This window comes from Hemiscyllium ocellatum, chromosome 22 (genome assembly GCF_020745735.1).
Source record: "Hemiscyllium ocellatum isolate sHemOce1 chromosome 22, sHemOce1.pat.X.cur, whole genome shotgun sequence".
NCBI classification, from domain to species: Eukaryota; Metazoa; Chordata; class Chondrichthyes; order Orectolobiformes; family Hemiscylliidae; genus Hemiscyllium; species Hemiscyllium ocellatum.
Genome location: NC_083422.1, coordinates 56462606 through 56490214, shown reverse-complemented (window position 1 = coordinate 56490214; position 27609 = coordinate 56462606). Strand labels below are relative to the sequence as shown.

The 27609-nt window shown below is 39.2% G+C and overlaps 1 protein-coding gene across 2 annotated transcripts in view; it reads left to right on the top strand.

Moving 5' to 3' along the window:
* The window catches only part of sufu (suppressor of fused homolog (Drosophila)), a 103177-nt gene that overhangs the window by 54343 nt on the left and 21225 nt on the right, over positions 1–27609 (top strand). Inside the window, exon 9 of one of the 2 annotated variants that reach the window (XM_060842512.1) lies at positions 11995–12039. The exons of the other annotated variant lie outside the window; for it this stretch is intronic. Within the exon in view, the coding sequence (XP_060698495.1) occupies positions 11995–12039 (45 nt within the window). The remainder of the gene's footprint in view (positions 1–11994; positions 12040–27609) is intronic. 2 annotated transcript variants of the gene reach the window in all.

Sequence of the window (27609 nt, the reverse complement as noted above, 5' to 3'; positions counted from 1 at the left end):
TAAATGATAAAATAGAAGAAAGTATAACTGAAAAGCCCCAGTTAACATTGTGTTAAAGAATTGTGCCCCTCACACAGAGTAATTTTTATGAAGAAATTATTTTCAGAAGTAACTTGTGGACTTCACTTTTTCAATGAAGCAAAATAGATATTTTACAATGGAACGATTAATGTATTGTTAGCTCAACTGCTCGATATGTTATCCAGTGCGTGATTTTAAGGCACTTTACAGTTTTGGATGTTGTCTACCTCAAAGGGCTGTGGAAGATGAATCATTAAGTATGTTCAAGACAGAGATCAATAGATTTCTAGATACTAATGACATTAGAGGATATGTGAATAGTGCAGGAATATTGAGGGACATGATCAGCAACAATCTAGAATGGTAAAGCAGGCTCAAGGGAATGAACTGCTTATTCCTCCTCCTGTGTTTCTCAAATGTGAGACATATTTTCTGTTCCCTTTGCAGCAAGGTGTGAGTTTAATAAGATATATTTGCTAAATTGAAACAAAAGATGTAAGAGAAACACAAGCCAGAATATCTGAAAGATTAACTAATGTTAAGCTGTGATTTCATCTGAACTTGTGCTATTTCCAGTTCTGGTGAGGCCTGTTGTACTCTTCTAGCTTCTAAATTTCTCATTTTTGCAAGCAACTTGGACAAAATGCTTCTCTGGAGGAAAGGGAGTAAAAATTGCCAATTATTCCTGGGCACCAGCCACTTCTTATTACATTATCAGCTTCAACTTATTGGGTCTGAACCTGAATTTATACTCTTAAAATGAGTCTATTCAGAATGCTTCAGTTTTCTTCAGTGTTATTTCAGTATTGGTACTTAAAGCACGAGTGATTCAATCTATGGTCATGTGGTGTTAAGCATATTATTGGATTAATTTCTACCTAAGCCTCGTTCCACTGTTAGTTCATGGATTACACTATGTGGACAAAGAGTTTTATTGTTGCAAAGGGTGTTATTTATTTAATTGTATGCCTGTTAAAGTCTGGGCCATGCTTCCAATCGAGCCTTAATTTACATTTTGTACATTGACTTCCACACAGATGTTCCAAAGCATTTCAAAGCCCAGAGCATTTTGAACTGTTGTATTGCATGGCAGCAGGGCAGCTACTCTTTCCTCAGCAAAGTTCCTACAAATAACCTGAAAATTTGGGCAAGAGAGTTTTGGATGAAATAGTGTACAAGGGATGGAAAGTGAAAGGCTAGCCAGAAGAAGATTGGGGATAGTTGACTCTGGCAGTGACAAAGGCATGGATTAGGGTTTCACAGCAGTTGAGGTGCTTGCAGAATCTGGTATGGTGCATATTGAAGTTGATGGATTTTCTGATGGAAAGGCTGCTATATTTGGAATCTCTGCTCCCAGGAGAATAGGATGCCCATGATGCAAATAGCCTCATTCAACCTGGATGTTAGCAGTGGAGGAGGATAGAATTCATGGCCTTTATGGGGTAAACTGGGCATATTCCTAACTATTATTTTAAATGTTTAGTTGAAGGCGCTTGTGGCCCATCCAAGATCAAATGTTGGACAGTCTGACAGCACAAAGCCAATTAAGTAATAGAAGGAGATTGTGGACTGATGGAGTTAGGCTTTTGTCAGCATACATATAGAAGGTAGCCCTAAGGACATCCTCTAACTCTAATTATATTGTAGTAGACCTCCTTGACCTGTAGACTAATGAAATAAAACACCTTCATATTTATGCAGCACTTTGTCATTCCATGACATCCTTTTACACTTTACACCAAACACATTTGAAGTAATGTAGGAGACAGTGGTTGATTAATAAAGTGTAGTGTACAAAGTTCCAGAACAATAAGGCTAGAATTGGCCAGTTAATCAGTTTTGATTATGTTGATTGAAGGATAAACTTGTGCTTGGACCCTGTGAGAACACATTTGCTCTTCCTCGCATATAATTTTGGATCTTTTCTATGCCATTGAAAGAGCAGATGAGGTTTAATTTTAAAGTGCCATCTAACGAATACTGGACTTGTGCCTCTGAAGTTCTAATTCAGTTAAGAATGCTACAATGCAGTCAAGGCTGACTCTTTAAGCAGCACAGTTTCATTTAATGCCTTTCTTCTGTTGGACTTGAAGTGTAGATGGGAGCCATAGGAGGGTAAAGAGAAAATATACACTGGGAATGAGAAAGGATTTCATTGGATCAAGGGCATCAAAGCTGAAGGTGAGAGAATAGAATGTGTGTCAGTAACAATTTGTCATGATTAAAGAAGAACCAAAGGCCAGACAATTGGATCTTTTAAAAATGCAATTGCATTGAGTGGAAATTGTGTTTTTCCAGGGAACATAAAGCAAGTGAGATTAGAGAGGAATAGTTGGATGTTTAATCCATAGTCAGAGACAAGAGTGTGTGATTGCATGTGAGGCTGCAGTGGGGATTCAGACATTGCAATGGCAGAACCTCTGCTCTTGCAATTGTCCAATAGGTTTGAAGTTCTTGCAGCTTGTGTGTACAAGCAAAACTAATCAGCAAATTGACCACTGTGATGCAAAGGTCCATTCAGGTTGGAATAATTAAATTGGAGTGTATTAGTAATAGGGGAATCATAGTTAAGGGAATAAATGTGATTTTCTTAGTCCATGAGAGTGCCTGTGTTGCTTGCCTGATGTCAGGGATGAGAGCAGCTTTTTGGAAGCTGGAGATGAAATTGGAATGGGAGCAGAAGGATCCAATTGTTATTGGCCACATGGGTACCAGCATTGTAGGTAGGACTGATAAAGCGGTTTTTCTAAGGGAGTATGAACAATTCAAAATTTAAGACAAGTAATTTCTGCATTACTACCTGAGCCACAAGCAAATAGATGTGGATAAATAAGATCAGAGAATCAAATGTGTGACTGAGAGGTTGATGTGGGATAGAAGAACTTTTATTCATGGGGTACTAGCTAAGTACAGGAAAATGACAGAGTTGTATGAGCCTATAGAGAGGGAACAATGAGCTTTTGAAGTTTTCAGTTTTAGTAGTAGCAATTTCATTTTAATTTATTCAGTATTTTACCATTTATACAATGAATTCATTACTTTATTCTGTAATCTATGATGGTGCCGGAAGTGGTGACATTATTTGCTTTTCGCTGTACTGAGGTACCAGTGGCACTATTAAATAAATCTAAATTATTTGGTGGCATTCACATGAGCTATGCTGAGATCAGTGCCCTGGTGAATTGTGTAATTTAGGAGAGACTTTTAAACTAGATGGATGGTGAAGAAGGATTCACGGTACGGGGACATTCACAAAGTTAAAGGGAACGGACAAGGCAACAGTATTGGGTACTTATAACCAGCATGTGATAGCATGTGCATATGTGTGCACTACAGCATGAGGTCAGAGCAGGTAAAAGGCTCTTTTTCTGAATGGTTGCAGCATTCCTAATAAAGTAGATCAACTGATAGCACAAATGGAAGTTAATGAGTGTGATGTAATAGCCATTACAGACATATGATTGCAATGTGACCAAGAGACCTTGGGGCTATCTTCACGGCATTCAGTGATCTGATTATTTAAAATTATGCATGATTTTTAAGGTAAATGAGGAGAAAAAAAATCTAAGTAAAAGTTTAAGAATCTTTTCAATGCTGTATCAGAAACTGCATTTCATCAGCTAGATGTAATAGCTTTAAAAAATTCAGTAGATAAGTATTTGGAAAATAGAAAATTAAAGAGAATGTCAACTGACTCTCTGAATATGTGATCAGTATGCATGGGAAAAGTGTGCAGTATCCCTTCCAGTACTGCTAGTGACTTCATTCTGCCTTGTTCCATCATATTTAACATGCTTATTTTAGCATTGCCATGTATTTTACTGGCAGGGTATTTCGCAAAGTGTGCATGTGCAGAAATTTTACATGCGCAATGTGAACTTTTTAGGGCTATCAGGCAACACTGCAAAGGGCTGCATAGTGGAACTGAGTTGACCTGAAAATAGGTTAGCATGAGCCACATATCACAAAGAAGCTCACCCCGCATGCAGTGGGTCTGCCACAAAAGTCCCACTCTTGGGATCCACTGACTAATCTGCAGCAATTCTAGCCATACCAGTATGCTGCAAGCTCAGTATTGGACACAACCAGTACAGTAGACAGGACAATTAGCTGGACAATGTGGATCTTGGAGTGTGGTAAATCATGGTTTGCGGTTGGTGAGGGTTTAGGTTGTCCAATTAGACCAGTGGACAGGAAGAAGGCTAGAACCTTCAATAGGCTGTGTTTTACATATGCCCATCCAGAAAACACTTTGGACTCTTAAACATTTACATGCACTATATTAGTGGAAGTTCTGGCTGGATTGTTGTTGCATGTTCTGCCTATAATTTTGCTATCTTGTTGCCATGTTCTTTAAGGTAGAGGACTGTAAGGAGAACATGTTTGCTGAAGGTCATAATTCAAGAGAGAAACTTCAAGGGATATGGGGAGATAGTGGGAGAATGGCATTGAGGTAGAAAATCAGCCATGATCATTTTGAATGGTAGAGTTAGTTTGATGGCCAAATGACCTACTCCTGCTCCTATTTTCTATTTCAAAGGTATGGATCAATCCTTATTTCTCATGTGAGCTCCTCTAATGGCTGCAAAGTGGCATTAGCCAAAAGCTGGACACAGATTCTTGTACTTTTATACTTTTTTTCCATGAGAAACTTTCTACAACAATTATTTTGAAAAGTATAAATGGAAGTTTAAGGAATAACAAAAGATAGCATGGTGTTCTATTTGAAATGTGATATGTCACTCAAACATTAAATTCCAAATAGATTTTTGTTTGTAGGTACATACTTCAAGTTAGGTACTTGCCTAACCATGATAGCCTTTTAGAATCAGCTACTCCTAGCTGTGTTTGAGTCATCATGTCCACTTTGTTCACATTTTAAAGCAAGATTCAAAGAATGATGCTGAAAGTTGAAGTTATTCAACTTTTCTGCTGATGAGAAACTTGTAATCCTTGAATCAGACATCCTTTGGCGTTGACTATATAAATTAGGGGTAATTGCGTAATTCAAATTAATTGTCCAAGAAAGGAGACATTTATCCCATTATTTTGTACAGAGTAGAGTTCTAGATCTTGATGTGTCAGCTTGCTATGGTGTTCCATGTCCATATTCACTCACTCAGGCTAATGAAACTGTTGAACTGTCAAAAGAAGTGTGTTCCAAAACACTTAATATGTTTTGAATGTGGAAACTGTCTTGAGAAACCAGTAGGAATTGGAGAAATGTGCACTTAACAATGAATAAGTGTAGCGGTGGGTAAGTTGATGTGTGATTATTGTGTAACAAAAGAAATACTTGTTGAAAAATTAATGCAATAATTGATAATTTGATCTTGAAATGGCTTGAAGTAATTTATAATTTTTAAATTTGGCTCAACTTGAGTATCTCTTAAGACCCAATAATTATTATTGTCCATGTTGACTAACTTGTCCAGCTGAAAGTAGTTATAAGGTAGCTCTCAGAACAAATCTTATATTGGTAAGTTTTGTCAACAAAGTTGTGGTTCTCTAGAGATTGAGATCAGATATTTTAATGGGACTAATCAAATTAATTCTTTACATAAGCTGTCCTTTTAAATGGCCTTATTTTCAAAAGCCTTTCTTAGTTTAATTTTACTTGAGAGACTTTTATTGTTTTCCAAAAATATGCTGGAAATGGCTTTTCTCAGAAGATAAACTTAATGGTTGAGGAATGAATATTTTCATTATTGTTCTCTTTAGATGATTTAACTTTCCTACAATCTAAGCTTTTAAGAAACATCTGCTGTTACATTTTCCAATTATTTGTCTCTCAACCATATTGGCATTTCAGATTCAGAGTTGTTTCCTTAAATAAAGCGAAATATTCTGGATGCTGGAAAAACAAAGTGTTAGAGAAACTCAGCAGGTATGGCAGCTTCTGTAGAGAGAAACAGGTTAACATTTTGACTGCTGTGACCACCTCTACAGATGCTGCCAGACCTGTTAAATTTCTCCAGCACTTTGTTTCAAGATTGTTTCCTTGATGTCTTCAGACATGTATGCTCCCTGGTTTACTAATTTACTGGTCTCAGATGTCACGACTTGCCACCCAAGTAGATTATCTTGGCTGATTTTCAAATAAGTTAAGAAAGCAGAAATCTGAGCTCTCTGTTCAACTCGGAACAATGACATTAAATTACAAATAGATTTAACAAAATAACTGCAGTGAAGTGGGAAGTTATTTCATTTTTTCATTTTGTATTAATTATTACTGAATATTTTGCTCCTTTCATTGCAATTTGATTGTCAGTGAATTTCAAAGGTGTGCTTTGATTATAAATGTCTCTCCTGATAATGCAACATATTAAACAGGTATCAAGTGTTCTCATTTGGCTCTTTGAATTTACTGCTTTAACTTTCTTCCGTGTTATCGGCTTTGCTATTAAATTACTAAAATGTATCATGAATATGACCATTGTCTGAACTTAAATTTGAGTGTAGTTATTTAGTATGAGGCACTCACACTTTATTAAGGCAAATATCTGCGGCACAACACGTGAGTTAGAATGGTATTTTTCTAAAATTAATCTAATAGTACAATGAATTATAAAATAATTTTGACATCAAAATGCACAACAGCACAATTTTGTAATTTTCTCTAATTTAAGGTTGCGAAGATTGATCTTGGCTCCCAAATGGACATGGTGGAATAATTATTTTGCTAGACAGAGGCCTGTACTATTGATTCAGATGCGGATTGAAATCCGACCTTGATAGTTTTCAGGATTTTAATTCAATTTAAGGATTATGACACATTGTTGTGGAAGTCAAACTGGTTCACTAATTCTGTCAAAACCTAGTCCCTTTACATGGTCTGGCCTCAAGTCCACACCAACTGTGCTGATTCCTGGCTGCTCTCGAAAGTGCCAGTTCTACTAGGACAATTTAAGATGGCACAACATGTATTTTGCCAGCAATGACTTGGAGAACCTGAAAGTGACGTTGCTTCCATGTATCAGCTCCCTTTGCCGTCCTAGGTAGTAGTGTCTATCAAAGGAGCCTTTGAGTTGTTGCAATGCTTGCAGTAGATGATACACACTGCTGCCACTGTGTGTCTATATGGAAGGTCAATGTATTGAAGGTGTTGGATGGGGTGGCAGTCAGGTAGCTTGCTTTTTTCTCGATGGTGTTGAGTTTCTTGAATGTTGTTGGAATCGTATCCAGAGCTGAAAATGTGTTGCTGGAAAAGTGCAGCAGGTCAGGCAGCATCCAAGGAGCAGGAGAATCAACATTTCGGACATGAGCCCTTCTTCATTCAGTCAAGTGAAGAATATTCATCACTCATTTGACTAGTGCCTTCTAGAAGATGGGCAGGGTGTGAGGAGTTAGGGGCTGAACTACATCCCATGCATTCCCAGCCTCTGATCTGCTCTTATACTCAGTATGGCTCACTTGGTTTAGTTCTGGTCAGTGGTAGCTTCCAGCATGTTGATAATGGGTGATTCAGTGTTGGTAGAGTGGCATTGAGTATTCTTCACCACTTCTCAGCCCAAGTCTGGATGTTTTCCGTGTCTTGTTATTTTTAGACTTAGACTGTTTCAGTATCGGAAGAGCCATAATGCTGCTGAAAGTTATGCAATCATCAGTGAACATACTGAATTGCAAGCCTCAGTCTTGAACCCAACCTGAAATACTCCTATAGTGAAGTCCTATGGTTGGGGTAATTCTCCTCTGTTATGGACCTGCCAGACCCCCTCAAAATATATTTAAGAAGGTAGCCAAAACCTAATTTTTCTTATTTGTAAGGCAACTGTAAAGTGCTTTGTTCCAGGGGCAGTGTGACTTGTCAAACTACTTGACCTAAACAAAACCACAATTTATTTAACACTATAGTTAAAATGCAGACAAAAGAAAGAAAATCTTAACTTTGTTGGAAAACTTAACCAAATAGTAGCTGGAGTAACTATTACTAATTAACTTATACAGTATAGTAACATCCCATAAACACACTCCAGGACAAAAAGGCAAATTCATAAAATTAGATTTGTATCACCAGTATCTCAGCAGCAGAGAGAAACCCCAGCTTCTAGCTGTAACTAGGGGAGGAAAAAATAGCTTCTACTTCTTCAAGCCCAGAATAGCAACTACTTAAAGCTAAACCTGAAAAGAAAAAAAAAATTAGACTAGTCTGTGAGAGCTGATCACACTCAGTCAGGCTGTGTCTATTGTTCCCATTTAAAAAAAACTCAAAGCCTCTTCCCCTCTTATTCTCTTTAAAAAGAAACAGGACAAAGGACAAAGTAACCTCTTAAAGCCACATCATCGTCAGACCTCCAATAACCACAAAAATCTACCCCTTTGTGCTAGGTATGACTTCAACAATGGGGAGTTTTCCCTTGGTTTCCATTGACTTCAACTTTACTATGGCTGTTATGCTGTGACATTGTACAGTGAGCACAATGCCACCTTCTGTCAAATACTGCCTTGGTGGCAAGGCCTGTCATCTTCGCTTCCATTCTAAAGTTAAGATATTTTGTCCACATTTGAATGAAGCTTGTAATTAAATTTGGATTTAACTACCCCGACAGAACCTAAACTGTACATTTTGTTGTTGGATAAGTGCTGCAGGGTAACACTGATGACCCCTTCCATTATTTTGTTGATGATCAATAGTAAACTGATGGGGTGGTATTCGGCCAGGTTGGATTAGTTCTGCTTTATTGTAGACTGGGCATGCCTTCGCAAATTTCTACATTGCCAAGTAGATGCCAATATTGTAACTATGCAATATATGGAACAGCTTGGTAGAAACTTGGCTAGTTCTAAAGAACAGGACCTCAGTGCAATTAATGGAGTGTTGTCAGGGCCAGTAGCCTTTGCAGTATCTAGCACCTTCAGCATCTCATCATTTCACTTGGAGCAAATTGAATTGATTGAAGGCTGGCACCTGAAGGAGGCAGAGATGGATCATCTGCTGCACATTTCTAACAAAGGTGGTTGTAAATGCATCAGTTTTGTCTTATGCACTGATGTGCTGTGCTCCTCCATTGTTGAGGAAAGAGCTATTTGTGGACTTCTTGCTCCAGTGAGCTATTTTCTTGTACATCATCACTCACACACCTGGATGTGGCAACACTACGTAGCTAAGATCTGATCCATTGGTTGTGGGATAACATTCTGTTTGGCATGCAAGTATTCTTGTGTTGTAGTTTTACCGGGTTGATACTTTTAAGAATGTCCAGTGCTGCTCCTGACATACCCTCCTATATTCATTGACCCAGGGTTGATACTATTATCATCAAGTTAGGGGAGAGTGAGGGATGTACCAGTTCATAAGGTTGCAAATTGCATTTAAGTATAATTCTCTTGGAGCTGATGGCACACAATGCCTCATGGCTGGTCAGTTTTGAGTGGTTAGATTTGTTCCAAGTCCCATTTAGCATCGTGGCCATGTCATGCACCTTGGCAGAGATTATCCTCAATGTGAAAATGGAACTTTGTATCTACGAGAATTATGCTGTGGTTATTCCTCCTGATATTGTCATGGAATAATGCATCTGTAGCAGTTAAATTCAACAAGAAAGTTTTTCCAGTTATTGGTTCTCCAGAAATCCACAAACTCAACCTAGTAGAATTTGGACTGTGCAAACTCAGTAATGGTGCTCCTGAACCACTCTTGAAGTCCCCAACTGGAATAATTTCTGTGCTCTTACCACCTTCAGTGCGTGCTCCAAATTGTATTTGTCATGGAACAGAACAGATTCATCAGCCAAGGAAGAGGCAGTAGGTGGTAATCAGCATGTTTGATCTAATGTTACAAGACTTCATTGGGTCTGAAGCCAATGTTGGGGGCACAGGGGCAACTCCTTTGTGTCTGTATTCTGTTTTCACCTCTGGTGGGATAGGACATATCCAGAAATTGTGATTGTATCTGGGAGTTTGTAAGGTATAATTCCACGAGAATGACCAAATCAGACAGTTACTTTTCTTGTCTGTGGGATGGCGCTCCCAATTTCTTTACAAGCTTGCAGGTCGAAGTAAGGAGGACTTTGCAGGGTTTATGAGGTCTTGTGTACCATTATTATTTCTAGAGCCATGGTCAAAACCAGGTCATCTGTCTGATCTGATTCTTTTTATCAGAGTTTGTAATGGTTAGATAAAACTAAGGGCTTACTAGGTTATTTCAGAGTCAATCATGTTGCTGTGGATCTGGAATGACGTGGGCTAGATGACTGGATGGTAATGGCAGATTATCATTCTCTGAAGTGAAACAGATGTGTTTTTGTGTCAATTGACTCCTGGTCACCATTAGGCTAGTTTTTGATTCTCGCTCTATTAATTGTATCATGGATCTGCCATGATAGAATTTGAATCAATGTTCCCAATAAGCCTGGCTTGTGGATTATTACTCAAGTAGATACAAAATACTATGGATGTTGAAAATCCAAAACAAAATACTGGCAAAACTTCTGTGGAATGAGAAATAATTTTTACAATTTGAGTTCAAAGTGGTTTTTCAAGTCCATATTGAACGCAATATTAGCTTTGTTTCTCTCCCTGCAGATGCTACCAGACCTGCTGAGTTTCTCCAGCACTGTCCCTAATAGTTTCATGTCTTTCCTAAAATGTGGCATTCAGACTGAGGACACTACTCCATTTGAGGTTGAATCACTGTTTCATGCATGTTTAACATAACTTGCATGAACTTGTGCTCTATGCCTTTATTAGCAAGTCGGGGGTTGCTGAATGGTTTGTTGGCAGTTTTTTCAACCTGTTCTGCTACCTTCAATGACTTATGTAGATATCTATTCCGATATATTATGACACATGTCTAGGGCAAGACTGTTGAACCCATACTTTTCTGGCCCATGAGGTAGGAACACTTACACTGTGCCATAAGAGTCCTTTCAGTAGCTTGTCTACGTATGCATCTTGGTCCTTTTGCACCTATCACCCTTAAAACCCCATTACTTTACATTGTCTCTCTACCTTCTTTCTACCTGCATTGTGTTATCTGCTACTTGTTTGCCCACTCCAGCAACTTGTGTATGCCTTTTTGAAGTTCTGCACTATTCTCTCTGCACAATGTTTCCAAATTTGTTTCATCTACAAATTTGTTTCTTGTAAACACAAGTCTAGTTCATTAATATACATCAGGAAGATGTGGGATGACTGTGGTATTGTGACTGGAAATTAATCATGTATTCAAACATGAAATGTCGGTGTTGTGTAACCTATTGGCACATTGCTATTATAGTGATTTAAGATTATGCTGCATTCGGTTTGCCTGTACCCATGTTGATAGTTCCAATGTAGCACTTCTCATTTTCATACTATATTAAGCTATAAAGATAATCACTAAACTATGCAGAATTTTGAAAGGATGGGGATGTCGGTGTGTGTGGTTCCGGTTATATGGATTGTTTCTGAATGCAGTTTATTGGGAATGAGATTGAGAATATGTTAAAGTATTTATTTAAAAAATCGTGGGGAAATAAATTTGATATGTGCTGGAGGTGGTGTGTTTCTGAAATCTGTGAAAGTACATAACTCTCAATTCCCCTAAAAGCTTTTTGATATCCTAATGACCCCAATTAACCCCCAGTGGAATGAGACTTTCTCCCACAAATTGTTCTTAAATGTTGAAGTACAGCAGTCTATGTGCTTAATGATGTCTTGGATTTACCACAGACACTCAGCACTTCATTTTAACAGCTCTGTAAAGTAAATATTGCAGTGCATGTATCATGATTTTTTTTCACTTCTTTTCCTTCCTTTTCTCTAGGATTTAAGACTGTCTAAATTCAAATAATATCAAGAACAAATGTAGGAAATATTTTAATCACTGATAATGCTTTGGCACTAAAATCTATACATCAGTGTCAAATTGAAAATACCACATTAGAGCGGTCTCATATCAAAGATTAATTTTGTCTGTATATCTGAGTAGATTTGTTTTTAAATTATGATTGTGATACTTTTGGTACAAATCTACCCATAATTTCTCCATAGACTAGTGCAATCAGTGGGCCATTTCCAGAGCAAGCAAACTGAAAGGTAAGAATATAATGCACAGTTCATCTTACCCCTTCCCAGTCTCTATGGGTTTGTGAAGCCCAAATTGTACTTCTATATTAAAAAAAATCCTGTCTCTTCTGACTAAATCCTAGATAAAAATAATCCGAAAGTGAAGTTTTCCCATTTTGTAGCATACATATATATTCATGTAAGAGTTCAGCATTACTAAGCAAAGAACATATTTAAATGTAGTGTTTTTACATTTTTTATAGATTTTAATTATTACCAATGCAGTTGAATTAGAATGACTAAAACATGCACTTCAGTTGATAAGTTAACGCAATGAATTTGCTTCTAGTTTTGTCACAGTCATTGTTTCATTGGTTCTGTTTGAGAAATTAGAATGCTTGTAGTGCCAAAGTGCACAGACTAAATGCAATTTGTCAGATGACAACTTCTCTGAAATAATTCGGACTGATTTTTTCATGATATTATAATGGCTATTTATTCATGACTCTGGAGTACTTTGGTATTGTGCTTATATTTGAAGTTTACTTGTCTATTTAGGTTAGGAATGCAAACCATTTCAAAAGAAATTTTTGCCATGGTGTATTTTCTTTTCACATTGTAATGGAAAGCTAGAATTAATACTCTGAGCTGGAAGTTAAAGAAAACAGTCATAAGACTTTTTACAGTTTTAACTTCTTTGTATTGAATTTGTTAGTACTCAATTAGACTGCGGCAAGATACCCTCAAAAGAAAATGAGATTTTCAGTGGAGTCAAGCATGCTGAAAATATCGTCATTTGATTCTTGGTTTGCAGTGAATAAGCTAATAAATCATTGTAAGAATAGAATGCTGCACCTCACTGTTGTCTCCATGGTTTAGAATGCCTCACTTGTACTACTACAGGGTTAGTGCATTGGAAAATCAAGTGATGCTATGTCCTCAGCAAATAACCTGCAACATTCCAACTGCTTCCATGTATAAAAATGTGACGACTTGGATAAAATAGAATTGGAGAGAAGATAAACATTCTTCACTGATCTTAATTGAATTATGCCCTGTGCCTGCTTTTATTTATATTCTTATCATATGTGTACACTAAGATGAGTATTGTATCCTCAATTTTCCACATATATCTGTATGAGGAGAAATTGGAATTTCAAGCTTACGGCACAAGCTCTAGTGGCATAGATCAATTTGGAATCATAGGCTTATACAGCATGAAGAGAAGCTTTGATGTTCATATTAGTGCCAGCTGTTTACTAGAGCTAGCATAGAGCAATACAGCGCAGAACACGCTCTTCGGCCCTCGGTGTTGTGCTGACCTGTGAACTCATCTAAGTCCATCCCTTTACACTATCCCATCATCATCCATACGCTTATCTAAGGATTGTTTAAATGCCCCTGATGTGGCTGAGTTAACTACATTGACAGGCGGGGCATTCCACACCCTTACCACTCACTGATTAAAGAACCTGCCTCTCACGTCTGTCTTAAATCTATCACCCCTCAATTTGCAGCTATGTCCCCTCGGACAAGCCACCATCCGAGGAAAAAGACTCTCGCTGTCCACCTTAACTAATCCTCTGATCATCTTGTATGTCTCTCTTAAATTCACTCTTTGTCGCCTCCTCTTCAATGAGAACAGACCCAGATTCCTCAGCCTTTCCTTATAATGCCTTCCCTCCAGACCACGCAACATCCTGGTAAATCTCCTCTCCACTTTTTCATTGTTTCCACATCCTTCCTGTAATGAGGCGACTAGAATTGTACTCAATATTCCAAGTGAAGCCGCACTAGGGCTTTGTACAGTTGCAGCATGACGTCACTGCTCCAGAACTTAACCCTCTACCGATAAAACCTAACACACCATATGCCTTCTTGACAGCACTATCAACCTGTGTGGCAACTTTCAGGGGTCTATGTACATGGACACCAAGATCCCTCTGCACATCCACACTACCAAGGATCTTTCCATTAACCCAGTATTCTGCTTTCCTGTTATTCTTCCCAAAGTGAATCACCTCACATTTATCTGCATTGAACTTCATTTGTCAGCTCTCGGCCTAATTCTGCACCATTCTTCCACACTGTCCACCACTCCACCCACTTTAGTGTCATCTGCAAACTTACTAACCCATCCACCTATGCCTGCATCCAAGTCATTTATAAAACTGGCAAACAGCAGTGGTCCCACAAGTAACTGGACTCCAGGCTCAAGATTTTCCATCAACCACCACACTCTGCCTTCTCACAGAAAGCCAGTTTCTAATCCAAACTGCTAAATCACCCTCAATCCCATGTCTCTGCATTTTCTCCAAAAGCCTACCATGTGGAATCTTATCAAAGGCTTTACTGAAGTCCATGTACACCATGTCAACAGCCCAACCCTCATCCACATACCTGGACACCTTCTCAAAAAACTCAGAAGTTTAAGAGACATGATCTGCCCTTGACTAAACTATGTTGACTATCTCCAATCAAATTTTTGCTTGCTAGATGATTATAAAGCACATCTCTTCTAATCCTTTCCAAAATTTTTCCTGACATAAGGCTCACTGGTCTATAATTACCTGGGTCATCTCCACTGGCCTCCTTGAACAAGGACACAATATTTGCAATCCTCCGGTCCTCTGGTCCTAAACCTGTAGACGATGACGACTCAAAGATCAAGGTTCTGCTATCTTCTCCATAGCTTCCCAGAGAATCCTCTGATAAATCCCATCCGGTCCAGAGGATCTATCTACTTTCACACCTTCTAGACTCGATAACACCACGTCCTTACTAACCTCAGACCTGTCTAGTCTAATAGCCCGTATCTCAGTCTTCTCCTCTGCAATATTCTCTTTTTTCCTGAGTGAAAACAGATGTTTAGCGCCTCTCCGATCTCCGCAGGGTCCATACACAACTTCCCACTTCTGTCTTTGACGTGCCCTAATCCTACCCTAGTCATCCTTTTATTCCTCACATACCTATAGAAAGCTATCGGATTCTCCTTTATTCTACCTGCTAAAGATTGCTCATGTCCTCTCCTTGCTCTTCTTAACTGTCTCTTTAAATCCTTCCTAGCTAATCTGTAACTCTCCACCGTCTCATCTGAACTATCTCATCTCAATGTCACATAAGCCTCCCTCTTCCACTTAACAAGAGATACAATTTCTTTAGTAAACCTAGTTCCATTACCTTATCACTTCCTCCCTGCCTGACAGGGACATACCTATCAAGGACACGCAATATCTATTCCTTAAACTAGCTCCATATTTCGATTGTCCCCAGCCCTTGCATTTTGCTACCCCGTTTTATGCCTTGTACGTCTTGCCTAATCGCATTATAATTGCCCTTCCTCCATCTATAACTCTTGCCCTGTGTCATGTGCCTATCCCTTTGCATCGCTAAACTGAACGTAACCGAATTATGGTCACTGTCTCCAAAGTGCCCACCTAAATCAAACACCTGGCCAAGTATAAGATCCAGTGTGGCCTCCCCTTTGATATACTGTGTCAGGAAACCTTTCTGCACACAGACAAAATCTGACATACTAGAGTTATAGTATTTCCAGTCAAAGTTGGGAAAGTTAAAGTCCCCCATAATGACCACCCTGTTCCTTTCACTCCTATCCAAAATTGTTTTGCCAATCCTCTCCTTGACATCCCTGGAACTTTGCAGAGACATATAAAAATCTCCCAGCAATGTGACCTCTCCTTTCCTGTTCCTAACCTCAGCCATACCACTTCAGTGGCCAAGTCCTCGTCAAAAGTTTTTCAGCCATCGTTATACTGTCCTTGACTAATAAAGCCACACCTTCCCCTCTTTTACCACTTTCCCTGATCTTAATGAAAAATCTAATCCCTGGAACCTGCAACATCCATTCCTGACCCTGCTCTATCCATGTCTCCAAAATGGTCACAACATCAAAGGCCCAGGTACCTATCCATGCTGCAAGCTCACCTATCTTATTCAAAATACTCCTGACGTTGAAGTAGACACACTTCAAACCAGCTTGCTGTCTGCCAGCACACTCCTGTGATCATGAAATTCTGTCCATGTCCTCCCTACTCTCATCCTCCTGTGCACTAGAACTACACCACACGTTCCCATCTCCCTGATGAGCTAGTTTAAATCCACCCGAATAGCACTAGCAAATTTTCCACCCAGGATATTAGTATTCATCTGGTTCAAGTGAAGACCGTTCTTTTCATAGAGGTCCCACCTTCCCCAGTATGAGCCCCAATTATCCATATACCTGAAACTCTTCCCTCCTGCACCATCCCTGCAGCCACGTGTTCAGCTGATATCTCTCCCAGTTCCTCACCTCGCTATCGTGTGGCACAAGTAACAAACCAGTGATGATAACTCTGTTCTATCTGACAAATTCCAATACCTGTTCCTTCTTGTCCTTGCAAGATCTTGTTTGCATTTGGAAATTATCTAATTCCCTGAATTTTATAATTTCTACTGAGCTTTAAGGCAGTTCATTCCAGATCACAAGTTGTTGTATAAATAAAGTTTCATGCTGCCTCTGGTTCTTTTGCCAATCACCTTAATTCAGTCTGTCCTTTAGCAACCAAACTTTCGTCTGCAGAAACGCATCTCTATCAAAGTCTACTTTTAATTTTGTTCTTTCAAGAGAATAACCTCAAATTGCCCGCATAGCTGAAGTTCTTTATCCCTTGTACCATTCTTGTAAATATCTCCTATTTTGTTTCTAAGGCATTTGTTTATGAACCATCAATTCTTATAAGAATTATAATTCTTTATAAAGCATAAACAGCTCTGAAGAAGAGTCATACTGAACTCAAACGGTGTAACTCTATTTCTCTCTCCTCATGCTGCCAGACCTACTGAGTTTCTCCACCACTTTTTTTTAATGAAGTATGATGTCCAGAATTGAACACACTACTCCACCTGAAGCACAACCTCTGTTTTATGAAGGTTTAGTATAAACTTATTGTTTTAGATTATTGTTTGACTACTGAGATCTGTATCCAAATACCTCCAGTTAAATGTTCTTGGCTTATTCTGTTCCCTTTGGCTGGATATTGGATGGCTCAAATGGTATTTTATGTTTTTGGTTTGCATTGAAGCATTTTTATGTGATGTCCAGTTTCTCTTTTGTACACCAGATTTCCATCTCAATGTAGTTAGTTACCAAAAGATTTTAAAATGTGATTTTCATTGCTGTTTGCTTTCCAACGCAGCATTTAGCCTATGCTTCATTTTTCTTTCTTTCTTTACATTTTCGGTCACTAAGATGCTTGAAGTGAGGTTTTAAAAAAAGTCTAATTTAGACCTGAAAGTTTACTGGGTCGATAAAATGTGGAGCTGGAAAAAGCACAGCAGTTCAAGCAGCACCAAAAGAGCAGGGGAGTCCATGTTTCAGGCAGGACCCTTCATCAGGACTGAGGAGAGGGAAGGGAGCTGACAACTAATTAGAGGGGGGTAGGGTAGGGCAGGGCTGGGGGAAAGGTGCATGGGATGGCAATAGGTGAATGCAGAGGGAGGTGAATATGATTGGTCAGTGGGAAGGGTGGAGCAGATAGGTGGGAAGGAAGATGGACACATTGGTCAGGCCAAGGGGTCAGGGTGGAGAGGGGGGTCCTCAACATAGAAGTCACCAGCTTCCAAATCTCCCCATCCCTCCACCTCTTCCCAGGTCCAACCCTCCCTCTCCACCCTGCCCCCTTGACCTGACCAAGTCTGTCCATTTTCCTTCCCACCTGCCTGCTCCACCCTTCCCTCCGATCAATCCCATTCACCTCCTGCATGCATCCTACCTTTTCCCCCAACCTCAGGCCCCTCCCTCTATTTATTTCTCAGCAATCGCCCTCAACCTCAGCCAGTCCTGATGAAAGGTCCTGCACAAATCGTCGACTCTCCTGCTCTTCTGATGCTGCTTGGCCTGCTGTGCTTTTTCCAGCTCCACATTTTATCAGCCCTGATAGTTGACTTGAAATCCTTGATGCGATAAAAGGGTAAAAGGTGGTCATTGTCCAGTAAACGTTTTTAATTACTTCTTATTTGGTTTATTTGGTGGCGTAGTGGTTAGCACTGCTGCCTCACAGTACAAGGAACTGGGTTCGATTCCAAACCTCGGGTGACTGTCTGTGTGGAGTTTGCACGTTCTCCCCGTGTCAGCATGGATTTTCTCCGGGTACTCTGGTTTCCTCCCACAATCCAAAGATGTGCAGACTAGGTGAATTGGCCAAGCTAAATTGCCCGTAGTGTTCAGAGATGTGAGGTCAGGTGCATTAGTCAAGGGTAAATATAGGATAATAGGGGAGGGGAATGGGTCTGGGTGGGTTACTGTCTGGTGGGTCGGTGTGGACTTGCTGGGCTGAAGGGCCTGTTTCCAACTGCAGGGATTCTAAGATATTGTATGCTCATCAACAACTATCCCCACTTCTGATCTTATGATGGATGGAAGACCATTGATGAAGCATCTGAAGGTGTTTGGGCATACACACTAACTTGAGGAACTCTTGCAGTGTCCTGAAGTTGAGATGATTTACATCCAGCAGCCACCAGCTGTCATCCTTTATGCTCAGTCCAACTCCAACCAATGGAAAGTTCTCACCCGATCCTCATTGCCTTCAATTTTGTCTGGACTCTTTGTCAGACTTGATTAAATACTACTTTGACGCCAAGGGCAGTCAGTCTTACCTCACAACCAGAATTCAGCTCTTTTTCGTCCATAGAAATGTATAAATTAATAAAAGAACATCCCAATCCAGCCCCTCAAGCCTCATCTGCCATTCAATAAAATCATGGCTCATCTAATTATAATCTCAACGCTTCATTGCTGCCTATCCCTTTCTAACCTTTCAGCCCCTTCCTTAACAAGAATTTCTCTATCTCTGCCTTAAAAATATTCAAGGGTTCTGCTTCAACCACCTTCCCAGGAAGAACGTTCCAATGAAACATGAGCCTCATAGAATTTCTTTTGCCTCAGCTGCTTTAAATGAGCATCTCCTGAGTTTTAAATATTGAGCCCAACTCTAAGTTTTCCCACAAGTGGAAACATCCACTCTACATCTACTGTCAAGATCCCTCAGGATCTTTAAACAAAAACAGAACTTGCTCAAAGCTCAGTAGGTTTGGCAGCGTTTGTGGAGAGAAATCAAAGTTAACATTTTTCAACCAAGTTGCTTCTTACTTTTCTAAACTCCGGTGGATACAAGCCTGGTCTTTCCTAATAAGACAAGTGACCCATTCCAGGTATTAGTTCAGTAAATCTTTGAAATGCCCCTCCAATGCATTTGCATCCTTCCTTTAAATAAGATCATCATTGACCAAAAACTATGCAGTGTATTCAGTCTCATCAGTGTCCTGTATAACTGAAGCATAACCTCTTTTACTATTTTATTCAATCCACCTTGCAATAAGTAATAACATGTTATTAGATTTCCTATTGATATCCTGTTCCTGCATGCTAGCCTTTTATAATTAATGAATGAGGGCACCAAAATTCTTCTGTATCTTATAGCACTGCAATATCTCACCATTCAGTAGTATACTTATATTTATTCTTCCTGTCAAAATGGACCATTTCACATGTTCCCATGTTATGCTCCATTTTCCAGTTCTCTACCCACTTAGACAACGTATCTTTGTCTTTTTGGCAGTCCCTTATCATCTGCATCATTTATATAAATTAAAAAGTTAATGTCCTAGCACCAACCCCTTTGGCATACCACTCGTTGCAACTTATCAACCTGAAAGAAGACTCCTATAAACTCTCTGCTTTCTGATATCCAGGTAATCTTCTATCCATGCCAATTTTACCTCCTGCATCATGAGGTTTTACTTTGCACAATGACCTTTTGTTGTGTCACCTTACTGAATCTGAATTAGTCCACATGACCTCATAGAAGAATCTCAACAAATTGATCAACCATAATTTCCCTTCCACCAGACCATGTGGACTCTATCTGATTCCTTTGAACTTATCTAAATGTCCTGCTTAAGTTCTTAAATAATAGCTTCTACCATTTTCTACATGACACATGTTAAGCTAACAAATCTGCTTTCTGTCTCCCTATTTGAATAATTTAATTACATTTGCCATCTTCCAATCCAATGAGATCATCCCTGAATTGAGTGTTGTGGAAAATTAAAACCAGTGTATCGTCTATGTCACTAGCTACTTCTGTCTGAAATCCATCAGGACCAGAACATGTCAGCCAACAGCTCTAATAATCAACTTCATACCAGTTCTCTGGTGTATGTAATTTTTCTGAGTTCCTCTTTTCCTCCCTGCTTCTGTGATGTTACTTGTAGCTTTATAATGAAGATTATTGCAAAATACCTGTTCAATTCATCTATGAGCTTCTTATTTTCCATTGCTAATTTTCCAGTCCCCCTTTCAACAGGAACAATGCTCACTGTAACTCTTTTAAATGTGAAATCTTTTCTTTAGATATTATAGAAACTCTTATCTGCTTTTATTTCTGGCTAGCTTTCTCATATTCTCATTTTCCTTCTATTAATTTGTTTAGTATGTATTCTGTCCTGAAACCTACCTTTGCACAATTACATGTTTTTACTTTTAGTTTGATACTATCTTTAACATTTCTAATTAACCGTGGATGGTGGGTCTTGGAATTTTTCTCACTCATTGGCATGTTATGTATTCTATATATTTTGAAATCCCATTGTAAATATCTGCCACTGCGTTTCTGTTGATCCATTGTTTAATTAATTCACTAGTTAATTTTAGCTGTCTCTGCTTTCATGCCTTTATAATTACCCTTAAATTTAAACATAATCTCAGTCCCATTTTATTTTCTCTCTCTGTTTCTTTGTTTCTCTGTCTCTGTGTGTCTCTCTCTCTATAAGATCATTAATTAGTCCTATCTTATTTCGCAACACCAGATCCAGTAAAGCCTCCTTTCTGGCTGGCTTCGGAGCATGATGTTCTTAAAAACTTATCTTGAAAGCATTCTATGAACTCTCTTCTTCCTATTACCTTTGCCCAATCTGACATTCCCAGTCTATTTTTAGATTAGGAATTCCGATGATTAGAATAGAAATGTAGAAGTTAGGAGCAAAAGTAAGCCATTTGGCTGCTCCACCGTTCAATATCATTATGGCTGATCATTGAGCTCAATATCCTAAATCTGCACCCCCCACCCAATATTCCTTGATCCCTTCAGCTACAGGAGCTCTATCTTCCTCCTTCTTGAAAACAGTGTTTTAGTGGTAGTGAATTCCAGAGGCTCACCACTCTGGGTGAAAAATGTTCTTCATCACAGTCCTAAGAAGGTTTAGCCCTCACCTTCAACTATAACCTCTCGTTCTGGAATCCTTCTTCCCCCCCCCCCCAAAGTAGGGCACATCTTCTCTGCATCGAACCTCTTTAGTCCCATAAGTTTCTATGACATCCCTCACATTCTTCTAAATTTCAGTGAATACAATCCTAACCAACTCAACCTCTTCTCATACATCAATCCTGCCATCCCATAAATCAATTGGATTAATCTTTGTTGCACTCCCTCTATAGCAAGATCATCCTTCCTCCAATTAGGAAATCAAAACTGCAGACAGTATTCAAGGAGTGACCTCACCAGTGCCCTGTATAATTACAGCAAGATATTTTTCCTCCCATACTTGCATCCTCTTGCTGTGAAGGCCAACATATTGTTTGCATTCTTTACTGTCTGCTGCGCATGTGGATTTGCTTTCAGCAGCTGGTGCATGAGAACACCTAGATCTTATTGAACGTTTCTTTCTGTCAATTTACAGCCATTCAAATAATAATCTGACTTGCTGTCTTTGCTATCAAAATGGATAACCTCACATTTATCCATAATATACTGCGTCCTCCCACTCAGTTAGCCTTTCCATATCACACTGCAACAGCTCTACATACTCCTCATATTCAATCCTTCCACTGATTATTACTGTCTCTTTCTGATAAGCTCTTATTATTTCTTCTTTTATTCTCCAACCTATTATGTGTTTCCCATGAGGGCCTGCACACCACTCCCACAAGTGATGTCTTGCCTTTAAGCCTTTATCATTTTTCATTTCTACCCAGTCTATTTCTACATCTTGGTTTCCTGAGTTTATACCATCATTAATGGAGCCTTCCCTAGTTTCCTGATATTCCTAAATTCCTATCCTGCACTGTTCATGATTCAGGTCCCAATCAGTGTCATCTGCAGCCAAGTCTCCGTAATGCCTACCAGAGCATGCTTATTCGTTTCTGTTTCTGCTCTCAGTTTATCTGTTTTCAGCCTCCAGCTCAAACTAAGCTGATGCTGCTTGAACTTCAAATACTTGCAGCAGACATGTTTGCTTTGAGCCACTCTAGCATCTAGCAACTTGCACATACTATAACAATGAGCACAGCTTATCCTGACATCCTCAATGTGTTTAAAGGAACTGGTCAGTTACTCTGTTCAGTTTCACATTTCGTTATGTTTTCACATGTTTTATTAACCTTAGCAAGACAATAGACTGTAGTCACTTATCAGATACTCACCAAATAACCAATTTCTCCTACAGAGATGTAAGGATCAATTCCTGAAATGTTTAGGAAAAGTAAAAGCAACAGGATACCTCTCCCCTTTCCACCCTGTAAGGCATATTAAGGTTTGAAATTGCACTAAGTTGGCTAGTTTTATGTACTGTTCAGACAAAAGGCCTAGTTGACACATAGTGAGGATCCAGTTCATAATTAAGCTGCTCTTAAAATCGAAGTCTTACTAAAACACTGCTCTAGGCTGACAGCTAGAGAATTTAATATGGGTTTCAGTCTAAGTCCAAGAATAAACTACAAACTAATTTAAATTTGTACAAAGTAAAAGCTAGATTTTCTTACCAAATGGATGAGTGCATTCAGTTCATGCTTAGACCAAGGCAGTAATGAGCTTGCAAATGAAGTGATCCTAACTGAATTAGAGCTAGTGAGCTTGGTAGCACTGACAAAAGCATCTGCATCACTTTGCTGCTGATAGTTGACTGAAAAAGCTTTAATTTGTTGGATTAGATTTGTCTTATGCTTTTTGGACAGGACATGTCAGGTCATTACCAAATATTTGTGCAATTTTCATATTGTCAGAGAGATACCATATCTACTGATCAGCTGAGCCATGAGTGCAGCTAGTTGTGGAGCACAAGTTTCTAGCACTATAGCCAAGATGTTGTTAAGGCCAATCTTTTGCTATAACCTGTGTCTTAACCATTTCTTGATATCATTTGGATTGAATCAAATTAGTTGAAGACTGGCAACTTTGCAGGGGCTCTCAGCAGTAGGTCAGTATGAATCATCCATTTGGCACTTTGGGCTTCAGTCTTGCCTTTTTGCTGGGCTTCTCCATCATTGAAGATGGTGGATATTTGTAGGTTCTTCTCCTCTACTTAGCAAATTTTGGTAGGCATTTAAATAACTATTAGATGTGGTAGGACTGCAGAGCCTTGACCTAATCTATTGAATGTGGTTTCACTTAGTTCTGTCTGTTGCATGCTATGTTGACAGATTGGCAGGCACAATAGTCCTGTTTTGTATCTTGCATCAGTTTGACTCTTCATGCCTAGTGCCACTCCTGAAATGTAGACCTACATTCCTCGATTAATCCCGTGATGATAGAGGAGGGACATCCTTGGTCGTGAGATTACTGATTGTGGTGCTCTGATGATTCACAGCACCTTATGGATGCCCAGTTTTGAGCTGCTAGTTTTGTTCTATACCAATCCCATTTAATATAGTGCCAGTGTTGTGTGGCACAGTGGATGGTAATCTTAGTGTGAAGATAATACTTCAGTTCCACAAGGACTCTGTCCAGTGTTGTCATGGTTGGATTGGTGAGGGGGAGGTCAAATATATTTTTCTTTTTGTTGGTTCCACCATCATACACTATCCTGAACTTCCAGATATACCCTTCAGGATGTAGTAGCTCAGTTCATAATTCTTGGTAGTGGGTTTTGAAGTCTCTGTTGCATTCTATGCCAATACCACTCTCCGTTCTTAATCTAAGTGTTATTCAACATCGGCAAGTACTAATCGTGAGCAGTATGTGATAATTAGCACGAGATTTCCTTGCCCATAGTTTGATCTAGTTTGAAAATATCCAGGGAAGGAAATGAAAGTATCTGGGATTTTGGATTTAGGGTATGATTCAGTGAGTATGACTGTGTTAGGCAATGACTGTGGAACAGCTCTTCCAATTTTGGACCATGGTCTCATGTCAGTAAAGTGGACCTTATATGATTGACTGTTCCTATAATAATTCCTGAAGCAGCCAGAAAAATAAATTGTTTACTGATACAAAGTGAGTTTTATTTGGGGAAACAAAAGCAGCTAATACTTCCTAATGTGGTAATCAATCATTGCTCAGGTGTTTTGGTGAATAGTAAATCATGACAAACATGTCATTTGAGAAAACAGGATTCAGAAGTGAAATTAACACATTATACTGTAGCATTTTACGTTGTGGTGAATCAAGACTTCATCCACATTTTTGTTACATGATTACCAAACCCAAGTATTCACAATAAATGTCTGAAGCAAATTTCTACTCAATAATTTAATGCTGATTTTTTTTTTGGCTACTATGGAAACAAAATCCATGTAACCCAACCACCTACTTACTCCCTAGCTTAATTATGGATGACCTATGTAATCCACCATGGATGTGGGTTGTTTCAATTCAAATTGGCTGCATTTTGAAATTTTTTACAATTTTAAATTTTCTCTTGCCAGTAAAATTAACAATCAGCTGGGGCACATTTAATATGCTTTTATCCTCACTTTAGTGATTAGTATTTCTCTCCCCCTCCCTCCCTCTGGTGTTTCCTTTCATTGTCTGTCTGGTGTGCTGTCTCTTGCTATCTAGTCCGCTGCCACTACCTAGCACACTCTTGTTCACACCTGCTATCTAGTCGGCCACAGGTTGTTGCTGCTGCTGCCTAGCTCCCTGTAGCTTGCTCCCGCTATCTAACTCACTATGACTTGCTCCCACTGCTTAGCTTGCTGTCGCTCACTCCCACTGCCCAGCTTGCTGTAACTCAATCCTGCTGCCAAGCTTGCTCTTGTTATCAAGCTCCTACTCAACAGCTCTATGGCGTGCTCCCGTTATCAAGCTTGTACTGTCTGTCTGGCATGCTCACTTTCTTGCTGTTTCTTCAGTTCGTTGTCTCCTCCACATACACACACGCGTACGTGTGTACACACACACGCGCGCGCACACACACACACACACACACACACCACAAAAAAATCTCCTCCTTAGCTAGAATGCAGTCTCCCGCCCACCTTTCATCCAGCTCTCAGCTCTCACTCTCCCTCTGGCCTGTGTTCTCTCACCCGCCCCTCTGGTGATCATCTAATCTTTTGACCGTGGTTCCAGTATTTTTGTCCCTGACTTCAAATCCTTGTATTTCTTGCTTGTCTGCTCCTGGTTTACCATCGCCTGAAATCCAACGACTCCATTTATACTGTACATATTTTTGACGAATGTGTGTTTCCCTCTCCAGGCATAGTTTTGTTGGGGGAAGGGTCAGTTAGCTCAGTTTGCTGGATGGCCAGTTGATGCAGTCATGCCAGCCACATGGCTTTTATTCTCGCACCATTTGAAGTTACCATGAAGGACTCTACTTCTCAACCTTTTCCCTTGCCTGAGACATGGACCCTTGGGTTAAACCACCACCAGTCATGTCTCTCTAATGAAAGAGCAGTCTTTTGGTCTGGTAGGATTATGGTGACTTTGCAGTAAATATACCTCCTGGAGTTAAATGTCTTCTTTACACTACATCTGTCCTAACCTTTAACAGCCTCTGTAAAATGCAAATCTGCACCTGTACTTCAGTTGTACTCCTCTCACAAACCCCTCCTACCCAAAATTAATTACCATTTATAAAGAACCTGGTGATATTTGTTGCATAAAGGCCATCCACACATGCAGTCCGTGGTGGTATCACTATTGGGGTCCCACAAAGGAGTTGTTATGAATCTGCCCAGGTTAGGTGGAGAAAAATCAGGCAAGTTAATCAGTACATGACTGCATCTGCTTAAACTGTATGCTAGTAAAATAATTGAATGTGGTTACAATGCTATCCATGATCAAATAGCCTAATGTTTCCAACTTTTAAAAACACAAATGAATAATGTTCATTTCACTCGGGTACTAGAAGTAAAGATGCTTTCAGGAAAGGTGTAGCAGAAAATAATTATAACAAATTCACTTACAAGTTTAAGTCAGATTGGCACAAACTACTTTGAGTGGAGATGAGTGTCTCTAAACAAAAAAAAACAAGATTTATTTTTAGAGGATTGCACTATCAATTGTATTACACTGATCTCACTAATTTTAATCTTGTTGAAAGTCTTTACTGGTCTTTACTTTGCATTCAACATTGCAATTGTTTATTTCATTTATGCTTTTGTTTCAAAACTGTACCAATCTTCCATGAAGAACAATAGAATAAACTAATACATGAGTGTAATATGTTCTGTGTTCTTCGATTGCTTTCTTTGTGGAAGAGGGGGAAGAAAGTATTCTGTTTACATTGGTCATTCAGTCTTTTAAATTTAAGCATTTTTTTGTTCCACTCTTGTTACTCCATTCATGCCCCCATTTTTGCAAATATAATAAATGGTAATGCTTATGTAGCATTTCAGGCAAAGTATCTAAAGCACATATTTGTATATGACTCACATTTTGAAATTCTGCACAAGTGTTTTTATAATCCACTTGTCCAGTAGGTTGATCATGTATTCTGATACAAATTCCCACAAAAACAAATCCTTTTAGTTAGTGTGACCTGAGTTGCAAACTTGAGGTTTGGTTTATCACAATTCATTTTTATCACACCTAGCAGAAAAGTAATATCCAAGAGAATTGATAAATGTATTATAGTTTGGGATATTATGAAGTTTAGACCATCAGACCATAAGATATAGGAGTAGAATTAGGCCATTTGGCCCATCGAATCTGTTCACCAATCAATCGTGGCTGATATGTTTCTAACTTAATTCACTTGCTTTCTCCCCGTAACCTTTGATCCTCTTACCAGTCAAGAACCTATCTTTGTCTTAAATGCAGTCAGTGACTTGATTTCCACAACTTTCCATGGCAATGAAGTCCACAAATTCACTACCCTCTGAAGAAATTCCTCCTTCTCTCAGTTCTAAACGGTCGTCCCTTCCCTCCTACAAGTGGACACATTATCACTGTATTCTGAGAGTTTCAATGAGATCCTTCCCTCATCCTTCTAAATTTCATTGAGTACAGACCCACAGTCCTCAACCGCTTCTCAAATGACAAGACCTTCATCCACAGGATCATTCTTGTAAACGTCCTCTGCATCGCATTCAAGACCAGCACAACCTACCTTAAATGTGGAACTGAAAACTGCTCTCAATATTCTAGATGAGGTCTGACCAGTGCCTTATACAGTCTTAGCAGTGCATCCCTGCTCTTGTATTCCAGTCCTCTCAAAATGAATGCTAATATTGCATTTGCCTTTCTAACTGCCAACTGAACTTGCATGTTAACCTTAAGAGAATCCTGAACTAGGACTCCTTTTATTTATGCACCACATTAAACCAGTGAGTATTGTGTTTTTTACTGGAGCTGCTTTAAATGAGAGCACTTGGATATA